We start from the raw sequence: 15413 nt of genomic DNA, 5'->3' as shown, positions 1-15413 counted from the left end.
CATCAGTGAATGTGTTGTGAAACCAGTGTTTCATGTGACAATGCATACTTTAACTCAAAAAACTCAAAGTGTGGGGAAATAGCTATTGGCAGCAATTAATTGATTTTTCCAACTTAGTTACAAAGAAGTAATTTTGTCCTTCATAGACATGAAAGCCCCACTGTGACATCTTACAGGTAAGACCACCCGAGGGTTCATGATGAGTACAAATTTTTCCTCCCCTATGGAAACTTTAATACTTAAATCCAGACATCAGCAGGGATGCTATTTCTCTTATTCCTGCGTGTGTCACTTCTCCTTTCACTTCATGATTTATTTAAAGCCAGGATATGAGCATTGCTGTCACAGGATAAGGAAGTGGACAGATGGGATGGTGAGGGAGCTGCAGGCACATGTTTGTTGATTACAATTGATATGTAATTATGTCTGAGGATTCTAAATAAAGAGAAAAAGATGAAGATAATTTAGTTAAAATTTGAAAGTTTTAGGCTAGAGCTGGGGAAATGTTTCTCACAAGGAAGATGTAACAGTTTGGTTCAGCCTTCTGGAAACAAAAAGAAAGCTTTCCTCTGATTGCTGTGTTCACAAATAAGGCTACAGTATGTTCTGTATCAGTGAGGTAAGGCCTGATCTTGCAAATGTAGGTTATGCTTCACAGTGAGCCAAACTGCTATCTAGTCTCCGTTTTCCTTTTGACTCTGTGTATGATGAGAACTTAAACACCAAACCAAAATCTGGACAGCTAAATGCAGTGTGGATCTGAATTCCACCTCTAGATTTTATATTAAACAAAAATTCTGCATTGTCATCTGATGCTGTGGAAATATGATGCATTAGAGACACCTTACAGCAGATGAACCTGCCTCTCATCACCCTGCAGAGGGCATACTGATGTGTATTAGCCTATTTATTTCCTTCTTTACCTATGCACAAATTACATATATCCCTTTTCTGTGTTGCTGTCACTGTGGAACGCTTAGTTGTAATCTTTGAGGGCTGTTTTTCCCCAGAATAATCTTTCCCTAAATGTGCCACGTGCTGCATTGTACAGTGATAACAAGTGCACGCGCTTCTTTAACAGCTGTCAGGATGCTGATATATCTTTGTAACTCAAGAGATTGCTGACTGTATACTGAGAGCTGGTTGAACCTGATGCTGACTTTCTGCCAGTCCCAGGAACTGATCAGTCAGGAAAGCAAGAAAGCAAAATGAATGCTGTACTATTTTCCCAAAGGTTGTAGGGAAAAGCAAATCCAGAGCCTTAATTATAACCAATTATGCTAAGAAAATGCTTTCTTGGAGTTGATAGTGCCTGTAAATATCACTGTATAATTTAAACCAGTGCTGTTTTTTCAATTTTTTTTTTTTTATAGATTAAAATCTCTTGGAGCAAAGATAAGGTCAAACCGTCTGAGAAAGTCTCCCTTAAAATCAGTACAACAGAACCAGGATCAGTAATTGGACTTGCAGTTGTTGATAAAAGTACAAAGCTTCTAGGAGATAGTAGTGACATAACAGAAGATGCTGTAAGTAAATGGGAAAAAGGGCTTTCGTTATTGTGGGTATGAAAGATGTATGTTTATGGAATGTTAGTTTATATGCTGAGTGTTATTCTCTGGGCAGGATTTTTTAGTACTTAATTATGCAAATATTTGTTACTTCTGCAAGTTGGTTATCAACATGAGCAGAAAAGACTGTAAGGCTTACAAGGGAATAAGCCCAGCATTTTTAATTCCAATTAATACTTTATTGTTCTTCCATTTGTTAAACTGTTCTGTTAACACTTGGCAGTTTCTTTTTTCATGAAAGACAAAAACGTCAGAAAAACTCTCTAATGATTTGTACTCTTTAAAATTAGTAGCACAAAATAAATAAATTTATTTCTTGAAGGGCAGAATGAAGTCTTAATGTTTTTGATTTCACTTTACTTGCAGAAGCTTTAGTGTGTCAAAGAGCTGACAATATACATCATTCCTAAAGTGACTGAATGACACAGCCTAAGTGCCATAAAACACCAGTGGGCTCTAGGCTCCTACTTTAGGCTTGTATAGTCTTGGTCATTCTTCCATTTATCATGAAACCATTGCAGCCTAATCTCCTCCTTCCTGCCATGGGCTCTTTTTGACATGAGAGCTAAGCAAGCTGCTGCTTGAGGTACAGCTCTGTGAATTTGCATCTGCAACAGTGAAAGTTCTGAAAAATGTGAGTTTGCATTCACTTCTTGGATTATTTTTTTGTTTTTCTTGTCTTAGATCTTACATGACCTCAATTTATACAGCACTATGCAGTATTTTCCCCTGGTCAGAGGTTCTTTTGGTGTCTTTCAGGTACTTTTTTGGTTTTTGTTCTGGTTTTTTTGGTTTTTCTTTTTTTAAAAATTAAACTGGGGGGTTTTTTACTGGTTAGTGATTTGCACATTGCTTCCTAGAAGAAAATTCCCCTTGTAAAGTTTGGGACCACAGACAATGTACTATTTTCATGGCTTATGTGGGTTTTGAGTGGTGAAGTCTATCAATATGTAAATACTCCAAATGCAAAGAAATATATAATTTCATAAATACAGATTGCTTTATACTCAATATTGTCTTTGCTTTGGAAAGTTTTCAGTCAGTATTCAGATTCAGATGATCTCAGTCTTGTTGGTTCCTGTGTATTACTTGCTTTAGTTCTGTATTTGCTTTATTATGACTGTATTTTCTTAGAAAGAAAGAAAAGATATAAGCACTGTTGATGTCCTGAATGTTCTGTATTGAAATATACTGTATAAATTTTATCCAGAAATGCAGCCTTTGGGTATCAACTGATGCAATTCTTGAGGAGGATAAGGAACATTTTATTTGTAAGTAATAAAAATAAATGTAGCCCGATCTGATTTACTGAGTGGGGAAGGAGGCCCATGGGTTAGGGCCCCTATTAGGTCTTCTTACTTTACTGCCTACAGGCTGCATCCAGCCTTGCAAGCCATTACTATTTCCAAGGTTCAAGACATAAAAAATGCCTGTGACCAGTATTGTTTTGAACTTTCTTTTTGCTGCGGCCCTGACTGACACTACCTGGTAGAGGCCTGAGGGTGAAGGGAGCTTTTATTTGCAGATCCAGTTAATGTGTGTGGCAGTGGTTGTCATGTGTAGCCATGTTACACCAGTTCCATAAGCACTGCAGGGAGGCCAAGGAGAAACTTAAGCTTGTGTGAAACTGGTTTTTATTCTTAAAATAAGCAATCAAGAAAAGGGAAATAGTTCTTAATGTCACGGAGCAGTGCTGCCATATGTACCAGAGCTATAGATTATACTCCAAACACTGTATTAATTTGATTTTTCTTATACTTGGATACTTGTGGGTATGACAGTATTTTTTTATTTCGTAGATGGTGGAATGATACCCATAGAGGATGGTTTTGGTGGCGATATGCCAGTATCTAAAAACGGACCTCTTGATTTCAGCAACCTCTACGTGAGGACACATTTTCCAGAGACTTGGCTTTGGATCGACACTAAAACTAGGTATGGGATTAGAAGCAAGCGGAGACTGATTTACACTTGTATTTTGTAGGGTTTAGTAGTGTTCTGCATCGGTGCTGAAGAACACTGCTGAAGAATGCAGTATCATTTATGTTCTGCTACCACCTAGAGGCCACAAGTGGGACTGGAGACCCACCACATGAGGTGTGCAACTGCACAAATCAGGGTAGCTCCTGACTGAAGGCTTTGTAATTTCAACGGAAACTAGATGAAAAATCCCGGAGACAAAAGAAAAGCTCTCTTCCTCTTACAGATGGGGAGGGTAAAGACCACATAATTTTCTGTATAGTACATAAGAAGGTGGTGATTAGCCCAGAAAGGGAAATCTGTTCCTGTCTGCACCTAATTCAAGGAGCAGTTCAAACTGTCAGGTGATGGTGAAATCTGACCTGTGTTTTGAAGCACAAATGTTGTATTCTTTCACAGCTGAGAAGTTTGGGGAGCAGCAACAGTCATCTGGGATTGTTTTAAAGGATCTGTAGAAGTTGATTACATGTAATGTGATTTGATGTAATTTTCTTCAATTCATATAATTTAAAATAATCTAAATTTGTTTTAATTATTTTGATCCTATCATGAGTCATTCTAAATGATTACAAAAAGAGAAATAGATAATCAGCAGCTTTTCTTGCCAAGAGTTTGGACTTAATTTTGGATGCGTTTTAAACATTCATGTCCACTTGCTGAAGTCTGTAAACGGATGCTTTTGAAACTGCTCTTCCCTTCAGATCTGACATGGACACCACAATGGAAGTCACTGTACCTGATACCATCACATCCTGGGTGGCCAGTGCTTTTGTGATGACTGAAAGTGGTGGACTTGGAGTGACAGCTGCTCCAGTGGAGGTACTGCAGCAGTAGGCAGTTCTTTAAATGCTGGTAACGATGTAGGTTATTACTGGAAGCTCTGTTTTAGTTATAACAGCAGCTGTCTCCTTATACTAACAAAGTGATTTAGAGGCCGTGTGTTCAAACTGTAAAGAAAAGATCATCACCAGAGATGTGTGATACTGTACTTGCCTCCCCTTCCTGCTCGTATCAATATCCCAGACATTACACAGGTACTTGGGAATACATTTCTGTTGGAGCAGTTGTTTTTTTAGAGCACTTTCAAGATGTGCTCACTTCAGAATCTTCATGTGTAGAGAGGGGGAACAACCACCTGAGGACAGCGTATTTCCATGTTTTCTTGGCTCTGCCAAGGGGACTTTCTTTCCATGAGCTGATAGTGCATACAGGAAGTTTTACAGAGGCTTCCTGGGAAGAGGTGCTTGGGATGAGAGAAGCACATTGTCTGCTGGAAAGATCATGCAACTGGGCTGCTTCTCTAACACTTAACCCCAGGAGGGAGGACAGGAGAAATGCTTAAAGGGTAAATTCTGGCCTCACTTTTATTTGTCTGTCAAAACCAGTCTTGGACTAAATGCAGGTGCTACTTTTTCAGTAACTTAGCTTGAGGAGCAGAGTGGACACTGAGAGCCAGAGGTGGGATGACACGCTTCTTGCTGCCAAGTTCCTGCTTTGTGAGGCTTTTTTTGTGCCTCCAAGTGTTCAACAATTTTAGCAATTTAAGCTAAATTCAGGACTCCTCGGGTTAGATCTCTAACCTGAGATTCCCAGCATACAAGTGCAGTTGTCCTAGGCTCACTCTGTGTTCATGGAGAGTTATTTAGCCTGTTTAAAATAGGAACTACTTTTTGAAGTCTCATTTAGCTAGTATTTGATAGATGATGAATAATCCTCTGAAGGGAGTTATCTCCTTGTATTATTTATGTGAAGATCCTAGAGAAACTGTGTTCCTAAGTGAGACAACTCTACTTAAGTCCCAAAGGTTAGAGAGGTTGAAACTGCAGTACAGTGTTACAGGTTTCCAGCTTGATGCTAGGAATAGTGCAAGCATAGCTTGGAGCAACCATTCCCATACCCTCCAGTTCTTGGGGAGGGGCAGCTTGTGGAATCCAAGCCAAGATCTTGATCCAAATCTCATAGTTGGCTGCTACACCAGACACAGAACATGTACTTTGAACATCCTGATCCTAACTCCATCTCAGAATTTGGAGCCTGGTCTGGATTTTGCAGCTAAGGCTCCTCTGAGACTGGAATCATGATTCTCATTTCTTTCACTTGACTTGGCAGAGATGGGACAAAAAGAGGAATAGTTTTCTGATTCAAACTGTATGAAAATATATACTTGGCCTCTCATCCTCAAATTTGAGAAGGCTGCAAATAGAACAGATGTTGGGATTATTATTTAACTACAATCACCCACATGCACTGTTCAGTACTTCACCCTTGTTGGGATGTTTAGATTGTGCTTAGAGTTCCACATGGCTGAAACATGTTAATCAGTACCATACAGAGAGACAAATAAAAGATTTGCATGAAAACTCTAATGGGGAAATAAATAAGTGACATCTGCTTAATGTCATTTACTGCTTTGCATCTTTTTTTTTTTATTTAATCTGACTTCTACTACATAGTTTTGATAATTTTACCCTATCATGTTTTATTGTAATATCCTGGGATGTTCCTAAGTGTAAAAGTTCATTATTGCAAAAGTTTTAGAGAAAGGGGAAAAAAAAAAAGACAAAACAGGTACTTGGAGAAAACTTCAACTAAGAACTAACATAAAATCCTCCCATCAGAACTTCTTTAATGTCTGATATCTAAAGAAGTTACTGTCACTCAAGCTTTAGCAAACAACTTTTCAAAATTTTAAAAAGAAAATACTGGAATAATTACTAGCTAGAAAGAAATCTGAGGGGTTTTTGGATCTGAAACTCAAAACACTTGGAACACTTTTTTTTAATGAAAACCAAATTAAAACCACTTCTGGTTGACATTTCAATGATATAGGATATCATGCTTCAGTCATTCTTGTTGTACAGATGTTCATAAGCAGTGAAATTTTGATCCCATTCAGCTTGATGAGTGCTTACTGCTGACATCTTAGAGACAGGAAAGACTTCATCCAAAATAACTGCTCACAGATAAAAGTAACTGCTTGCTGGTACATTTCTGCAGTTTTAATTAAGAAAAGATATATTTTTAAAAAATGATAATTAAAGAATTTATGCTAAGATTAATCTAATAAAATAACACATTATTCTAAGTTATTGGTAAATTGCAGAATTTAGGAAAGCTGTTTTGTCTTCCAACATGCTTTTCTGTATTGTCATGGAGATAGGGCAGTTGATGGATCTTAATCATCCACTACTTGTGCAAAACAGTTTGGAGTTGCCTTAATGGGATCTTGGGGCAGACAGCAAATTCCAAACTTGTCAAATGATAGACTCTTAGTCCCAGTCTAGGTGCCTCTGTTGGAACTTACCCTGTCGAAGCTGTCAGCAGGTCTCATCTGAACCGCACGGCTGGCTGAGTTCCTACAAAGGTGCTAGCGACCAGAAGCATCTTTGGTCTGCAGTAATACATTTTGTTACTGTAGAGTACACGTAAACATATTTTGTCATCTGAATTTAAAAGTGACCAGAAGACAAGTTGCATAGTCATTTTTTTGCTAGTATCTGATTGTAGGGGTTGACTCCTGATTTTGTTTTGCAGCTAGAAGCTTTTCAACCTTTCTTCATTTTCCTGAACCTTCCATACTCTGTCATCAGAGGAGAGCAGTTCATTTTGGAAGTGAACATCTTTAATTATTTGAAAGAAGAAGCTGAGGTAAAAGAACAGTCTCTTTGTACTTGAATGTTACTAGACACTGCAGGGTTTTCATCGCCGGTGGAGACCAGATCTTTCTTTTGTGAGAACTTTAATATTTTCTTAAGATTGAGGACCATAAAGCTGTTTCTCTGTACTCAAAAAAGGTGGCAGCTTATGAAAACAGCTTTTCAAAATTCAGACCTTGTGCTGCAAATGTTACTGTATTTACAGGTTACCGTGTTCCTGGATATGAATGATGCCTTTGAAATTATTCTTACATCTAATGAAATAAATGCTACAGAAAATCAACAGTCTGTATCTGTGCCCAGTGAAGATGGGAAAACTATTCAATTCCCAATCAAGCCAAAACAGCTGGGAGAGATTCCCATCAAAGTCACAGCAATATCATCTGCTGCTTCTGATGCTATCATCCAGAAAGTTTTAGTAAAGGTAAACAGTCTCCAGCTTGGCTTCTTCCTGACGTAAGTTGTTCCCCTAAAATAGGCAAAAAGTAGTGCAGCAGAAAGACAAACCAATTTACTTGTCTGCCTCTTTTGCTGTATAAGATTGATTCTGGGTCAGGTGACTTTGAACAGAGAACACTTCTTTTAAAATAATTTCTCCTTTAAAATTCTTTAGATCCCCTTCCAGGGACGAACACATGGATCTGTTCTACAAGAGATTGTGTTTCAAATGCTTCTGAAAGCAAGGTGAAACCTATTTGCACATTAGTGATTCCCTGAGCCTACAGCTAGTTTAACAACCTAGAGAGTGAACGGAGTAACTGTATTATGGATAAGTGCAATCAATTTCGCCATATACCCGGCTTTAGTTCAGAGCTTATTTTATCTGAACAGTTCTGTATTTTGCTAGTGGTGGTAATTTAGCCCCCAGACTTTCTGATAAACCTGAAACTGCTAAGCCTTGCCTAACGTTGGATGTCTATGTCTGATTCACATTAGGCTCTGTTTCAGTGGAAGGTGGTAGACAGTTGCACATCTCATCATCAAATAAATGCTTAAGATCCTAGAATCAGGAAATGGTTGAGGCTGAGAGTAATCCAACCTTCCTGCTCAGGGAAGGATCAACTACTGCAGGATGCTCAGACCCATGTGTTTTTAATATCCCCAAGGACAGGGACTTTACAGCCTCACTGGGCAGCTTACTCCAGGGTCTTTTATGTTTAACAGGAAATCCCTTTGTTTTAATTTGCATGTGTTGTGTCTTATTCTGCTACTGGGCACCACTGAGAAGAGCTTTTGGTCCATCTTCTTTTCACCCTCTCTTCTGAGATATATATATATATACACATTGATGTGATCCCTCTGAGCCTTCTCTTCTCCAGACTGAACAGTCACAGCGCTCTCAGCCTCTCCTTAGACCACTGTCCTGCAGGGCTGTGAGCTGTCTTCAAGTGGAGCCACTTACTGCCCTTTCTGTTGAAGTTCAGTTGTTGTGCATAAACGAAACAAAGCTTGTTGAAATAAGGTCTAGGCTGAGGGAAGAAACTGATTTATTTTCTCTGCTTCAAGGACAATTTATCTGAAGGGATTTTGCAAGCATGAGGAAATTAAACCTTTATGTACCTAACTTCACTTTAAGACATCCTTATATGACAGGCCGTAAGATTGCAGATGGCATGAAAGGTACTCTAATTGACTTTGTGGATGTATCTCTGTAATCAGCACGTGGTCTCAAGAAGCAAATAGTGGAGGTAGCTCTTTATAAGAAAAACATTTCTGTGTCAGTTGGGATGGGCTGACAGCTCAGGTTCTTCATGTTCTACCTAGCAGCACAAAACACCTGACAGTGTTTTAGACCCCTCCGCCCGGTCAGCACACAACCCCAGTCCCCAAAGCAGCACGCTGCTGGAAATTGCAGTAATCTTGTCTTTACTTTGATAGGCTGAAGGATTGGAACACACATATTCTCAGACAGTCCTTTGGGATTTAACTAGGAGTAAACCACAAACAGTGTCAAAAAGTTTGGAGTTCACTTTTCCATCTGATGTTGTAAGTGGCAGTGAGAGAGTGCAGGTCACTGCTGTTGGTAAGGTTTATTTTATTCTGTTTCCATCTTTATTATTTGCTGGCTAGCTCTATTGTCTTTTTACATATCTATATATGTCTATAACTATATATTTTATTTTTTAAAAATAGTTCCTTGCCTGCTGGGCTTATGTCTAAGATATATGTGTCCACAATTCAGCTATTGGAATTTTCTGCTGTGCAGACATAGGTAGTTTTTGTCGAATAGGGCAGGGGGACTGGTATGTAATAACCTGACCTACACTAGCAGAATTTGCCAGAGTTTTTCTCAGAATCCCTTCTGAAGGACCTTTACAAGATTTTGCCCAGTATGGCTGTGGCTTTATTGGAATTTAAAGAATGGCAATAATTTTATTTAATCACTGTATTAATAGGTTGAGTAATTGAGTAAAAGTAATTTTATCATCTTGGAATAAGCATAGGAATACTTTATAGATGAATTCTGTTATTCTTTTCATTTATTTAATTTGTGATGTTTTAATATTGACTATCCTTTTTCAGACTTAGAGAGGGAGCTGGATTCTAATAAGGAAGGTCCTGCCAAGTTTGCTAGTGTCCTATTTTAATTCTGCATGTTTGCAGAATAAAACCTAGAACCAAACTGCTTGTTGTTCCTTGTGCTTTTTTTTAAGTGACTGTTTGAAATGACACTATAGTTTGAAAGATTTTCAGGGAGATGGGTCAGTGGATACAAAGCTCATTAGGAGATGAACAGTTGTGTATTTAGGGCAGTTTTCTGCCTGATTAATGGTGTTTAGTATGAACATTCCTGGTGTATCATATTTTCTTCTGTTTTAGATGATACCACCCCCCCTAGGCATTAGATATGCATTTGTTTGCAATAGGCTTTAATTTATTTTTATTAAATTTTGTCTTTCAGGTGATTTACTTGGGCCTTCTATCAGTGGTTTGTCATCATTGATTAAGATGCCTTATGGCTGTGGTGAACAAAATATGATTAATTTTGCTCCGAATGTGTATATTCTGCAATACCTGACTAAAACCAGGCAACTGAGAGAGGATATTAAATCAAAAGCTGTCTCCTTTATGAGAAAAGGTCTGTATGCTTCCAAGAAAGACATTAATATTTTAAAGAAGGTACCTGTGACTTTGCATTTGGTTTTTGAAGTTCTGCTCTGTTGGTGTCTTGAGAACTGGAAGAAAAGGCCATCTTCCTCTTTCTTTTTCTCTTTCTTCTGGGCTGACAGAATTGAAGAGCAATCAGTTTAGTTTACAAGGGCAAGTTTGCTTAGAAAAAACATGTAGTTAATCTTCAAAGGAAAACTAAGGTTTAGAAGGTAATTTACGTGGTTGTCCTTAGTTGTTATCTCTCCTGTGATAAAACTGTATGTAGAGCAAACATTTTGGACCTCTGCTTGAGGCACAGAGGTTGAAAATTAGTCATTGGGTGTTGTGAGCCATATTCATCCCATGTGTGTCTTCAGTGACAGCATCACCGTCCTGCCGTGCTGTTGTAGAGCCCAAGGAATGGCATTTGCTCTGGCGGCTGGCTTTTGCCCACCCAAGTTTTAGACTTGGTCAGAAGTGAAGTCTGCTGGAAATCAAAAGTTGGAAAATTTTAGTTGGAAACTGCTGTCTGTTTTAGTTGGGATGTACTCCAGGGCATCACAAAATGTGGAGAGCATAGTTGTGCTGTGCTTCTCTGTGCCTTTTGGATTCGAGTGTCTAACCGATGTACCACGTCTTCTTGCTGAAAGCCTGGTTCAGAGGGAGGAGTGAGACCATCCTTAATGTGAGCTACACCCCTACTAAGGCACCGTGATGACATTTTCAAATTTTGTTTACTCTCTGTAAGTCTTTGATTTGGGTTTTTTTTGGTGTTTGATACATATATTTATTTTTAAAGTTGTTGACATTACCCTTGGAAAAGACACAGCTTGAAATAAATTTTTCTTTCATCAAGATCTAAATTTTCTGTCAAAAGCAGTTAAATGTTTTTTTTCAAACCCTCCCTACTACATGGTTGAGTTGAAAAGTAAGGCAGGGAAGGAAGAGGGAGAGATGTGTTATGTAAACAGCAGCTCTGAAGTTTGTAAGCGATCTGCTACTCTTTGAAGCCTGAGTTGTGCTACCGTAATTTTCTGAAGTTTTCCAGTAATTGATTTATTAAAATTACTTCAAGTGAAAATTGTAGGATTAAATGCTTCTATATACAAAGCATTGTGTTACTCACCTTGTTCCTGGGGTTTTCAATTTAGGTACATGTTTTTAATTGTGTAGTAGCCAAAACAGTAAGTATGAACCACAATGTAAAAAACATTTTTTCTTTATTTTAACAATTGATTTTCGTTGGGTTTTTTTATTCAGTTGATTTTTTAAAAATGTAATCTTAAAGTTGAAATCTGTCTTTAGTTTGAGATGTAGGTTTTATAAGCTCAGGTTTTAAGGGATTGTCATGAAGTTCAATTTAAAACCAACATTACACATGAGAAATCATTAAATATTTGAAAAAGTGAACTCATAGAAGTAAATATCATTAATTTTAAGGTTAAATGCTTGTGAGAAGAAGGGACCCTATAGCTAGCAGGGACTGCTAAATGATCTTTCTTTTAGCAGTTTTTATTTACCTAGAATAAAAACAAAGCAGAAGTTGCTGTCTAAAAAAACTCCTTCAGTTGTGGGCATGACAGATCCTATCTTGCAATCACTTCTTCAGAAATAAAAAAGAATCTTGCTTTGTCTGAAAGCTTTGGTACTGGACCCAAAGCAAGCAATGCGTTTTGAGCAGTATTTCCAAGCTGTTTGAAATGTGAGACCCTATAGTCTTTGACATATTTCTGAAGTCCTTTCCATCCTGATGCACTCCTCTTTCAGCTTTTCTCAGCGAGCCTCCCGCATCTCTTGGGTTCCAGCCAGTCCTCTGGGAATACTAGTGTACATCTTCATAATAGGATCCTTCTTTTCCTTGCCTTTCTGCTTGTATGTGCTGACAGTCGAAGTATCGTTCTTCATGTCTGATTGAGTGCCCGTTGGAACAAACGTGGTGGTTCACAGCCCCCAGGTCTCCTCTTCCAGCATTTCTGCAGGCGTCCCCCTGTTAGATACGCTCATGTTCGGAGACTTTTGCGTGACTGCAAGAGCTTGGCATTGAGAAGAAAGCCGTGTAGGAAATAGCTCGGTGATCGCTCCATCCTCCTTCTGGTTCTGCTCATCTTTCTGATCCCTCCAATCTTTACAAATTCTGAGATAAATTTATCCCTGTCTAAGGGCTGCTCAGCAGTCTTTGGTGAGTGGGCTGTTCATCTTAGTTCAGTGCTTCACCCTACCAGTGGGGTGGTGATTATACTACTTAGTGTTGTATATTGTCTGTTCTGCAAAGAAGCATAAGACTTCAATGCTCAGACCTTGCAGTCAGATGCTTTTGAAGAGGAAGCAATCTATTTGTGTGTGTGTATTCATGTTCCTCGTAGCACATTATTTTAGGCTTAAACTTTGGTAGTGACATTTGCTTTCCTTGATGTGAAATGCCACTTATTCCTTGTTTTTTCCTCCCACTCAAGAGTGTTTGACTCCTCAAGATCATTAAATGAGATGAAAGATAGTTCTGTGTGGGAAAGACTCATCAGTTTTAATCCTGTAATTACCCCCTTTTGAGCTAAATACATTATAAATCCCCTGTATTTAAGTGGAAATTGTAATTTCAAACTCTTCTAAAGAAACTAAACCTGATGCTACTGGGAGAAGAGTTTATATGGTAACGTACACTGGTGTACCATAGCAGTTCAGATTCACATCTTTATGATCCCTTCTACTACAGGGACATCCTGAGTAGGATTTCATTTTACAGTGTAACTTATCTTGAGTAACTAGGCTATTTGTTCCTCAGTAATCAAGGCTGTGGCTCAGTCACTGCGTATCTGTATTCAACAAAGCATAGAAGCAGGTAATTAATCCTTTCTCAGTGAAAACAAGGAAGATTTAGCGGGACAATGGATGTAGTTGGATGGACCTCATGGTGTGTATTTGTAAATTCATTCATTTGCCTAGTACTGAATGATGTTTGCTGATTCAGTACTGTGTCTGTATCTGTCAGATGTTGGACTAATGAATATACTTTCTTCATTATAATAGCCAAAGTGGTAAAGCCAAGGAAAAAGGTGAGGTGGGGGGAAATTAGAAAAGATGTCTTGTGAAATCCTATAAACAGATATGATTATTGTTCTGGATACACAAATGGTGAGTAAAATGTGAGGGAAGAAAGGCTTTAGATATCAGAAACTACAGTGAGTGGCATATCATAGGAAGCTCTTGATTTCTAACATTGAGGAACATTGGTTCTGCACTGAAGTCAGCACTGAGTAAGGATGCTGCTGGTATTTGTGAGCAGCTAGAGAAACCTTGGGGGCCTTTTGTTACACATGTTCAGCAGTCAGGAGAAAGCCGGGCTTGTTCTGGGCGCTGGAAGATCTTCAGATATGTTTTAAATGGCTCCTCCTCAGTGTTTCAGGATCTTCAGGTCTTTTGAAATTTTTCACTCATTTCAGAATGGCCTCTTCCAGCACGATTTTTCTGATACCTAGTCCTTTGATTTGACAAAAGCTACTGGGACATGTCTCTGCACCATGCTGTTGTGTTTGGGTGGCATGCGAGTGGGAGCAGGAGCTTCTGGTTCTGCTTTTGTAGATGGATGGATCCATTGTTTTACTGCAGCCCACTTTCTCATCATCTTCTGTGCTGTTTTGTATGTTCCTACATATTTGGGGGATTTTTAAAATGAAATATGAGCTCAAGTTCTGCCCTTATCCTTAGAAGGTGCATTGCTTCACATCAGCAGACAGTTTGTGTTGGAACCCACAGGAAAGACAGTGTTCGATACCTGTCTCTGCTTTTCCACTTCAGGCTACCAGAGAGAGCTGCTTTTCCAGAGGGATGATGGCTCTTTCAGTGCCTTTGGAAATGAAGATCCTTCTGGGAGCACATGGTAAGTAGTTCTGCCAGATTCACTGTGGAATCTGAGTATTTTACATATTTTCCCTGCGACTAAAAATTTTTTGTGAAGCTGGTAAAAATTTCCAGCTGTATTAGCCTTCTGCCTGGTTTTCATTAGGTGTTTAGTCCAACTCTAAGGTCATTCTGCTGGATAACATGCTGTCAAAGCCATTATCGGGGCAAAGTTTTTTAATTTTGAAAAAGATGAATGATGAATTATTTTAGCCAGTGGAACAGCTTGGTCTGAAAGCTTTTCTGTTGCTTTTCTCCAAAGGAATGACGAGTAGTAATTAAATAACTTTTTCTTGCAGTTGACTGAAAGCACTTAGGGCTATGAGATCATCACGGCTTCAAACAGATTTTCAGTTCTCTCTATGCTGGAGGCATAAGACTGACTCAGGCATTTCCTCAGGGGTGAACAGTTACTGGTGTTAAAAATTTGTCCTACTTGCCTCTGCTACACCTCCTTTATTTGAGACTATAAATACAGTTGAAAAAGCCTTTTCAGTGCTGAATTTCTCCCTACAAAGCATAGTGAGCATCGTAGTGGAAACTAGATAGATGACAAAGACATGTTCCAGCGCTTTGTTGAGCTAATCCATGTTCAGTTGGTTTAAATACATTTATATATTTCAGCACTTGCTGCTGACTTTAAATGGAACCATCCCACTTACTATGCCACTTATTGCATCACTCGTGGAGTCTGTGAGCATTTTTTATGGATATCAGCAGGACTTGCCTTAGACTCAGTATCATTTTCCAAAAAATGAAGAATTTCTTTTATATATAATGGCAACTCCAGTACTTAAGTAGGGCAGTGACAGGTTACATGAATATATATTTGGCAAAGAAGGGAGTCAAAGCAGAACTTGGTATTATTAATGAGTGAAACAACAAAGGTTGTTTCAATGAAATAATTAAAGGATAATCAGGATAATTAAGATCACACATAACTGCATATACTGTCTAAACTCTGATTTTTGCCACTTTAGCCTAACAGCAGAAGGCAGGCAAGCAGTATATTTATGGACATAAACGTGTGCTGGAAGACTTGGGGTCTATACTCTGTATTTATTTTTGAAACAGAACACCTGCAAAAGGGGTGATATTTAGGAACAAGGATGTAGCTTATTTTTTGGTGAATTAAGCTAAGTCTACTTGCTTGTCTTGATGATACATGTACGTTCCTCTGTGCTTGGGAGGTGTGTGTAGAACACTTTATGCGTCACAGTATTTT

At 38.6% G+C, this 15413-nt stretch overlaps 1 protein-coding gene across 1 annotated transcript in view; it reads left to right on the top strand.

The window, feature by feature from the left end:
• CD109 (CD109 molecule) overlaps positions 1 to 15413 on the top strand; it is a gene marked incomplete at both ends in the record, with an annotated part of 79007 nt that overhangs the window by 43552 nt on the left and 20042 nt on the right. The window contains 10 exons of the mRNA XM_084261152.1: positions 1374 to 1526; positions 2253 to 2327; positions 2779 to 2839; positions 3368 to 3503; positions 4250 to 4367; positions 7083 to 7196; positions 7410 to 7628; positions 9083 to 9227; positions 10107 to 10283; positions 14087 to 14168. Of these exons, the coding sequence (XP_084117278.1) occupies positions 1374 to 1526; positions 2253 to 2327; positions 2779 to 2839; positions 3368 to 3503; positions 4250 to 4367; positions 7083 to 7196; positions 7410 to 7628; positions 9083 to 9227; positions 10107 to 10283; positions 14087 to 14168 (1280 nt within the window). The remainder of the gene's footprint in view (positions 1 to 1373; positions 1527 to 2252; positions 2328 to 2778; positions 2840 to 3367; positions 3504 to 4249; positions 4368 to 7082; positions 7197 to 7409; positions 7629 to 9082; positions 9228 to 10106; positions 10284 to 14086; positions 14169 to 15413) is intronic.

The sequence above is a fragment of the Gallinula chloropus genome (assembly GCF_964237585.1).
Source record: "Gallinula chloropus genome assembly, chromosome: 3".
In the NCBI taxonomy this organism is placed as follows: Eukaryota; Metazoa; Chordata; class Aves; order Gruiformes; family Rallidae; genus Gallinula; species Gallinula chloropus.
This window is presented reverse-complemented; position numbering and strand designations above follow the sequence as displayed.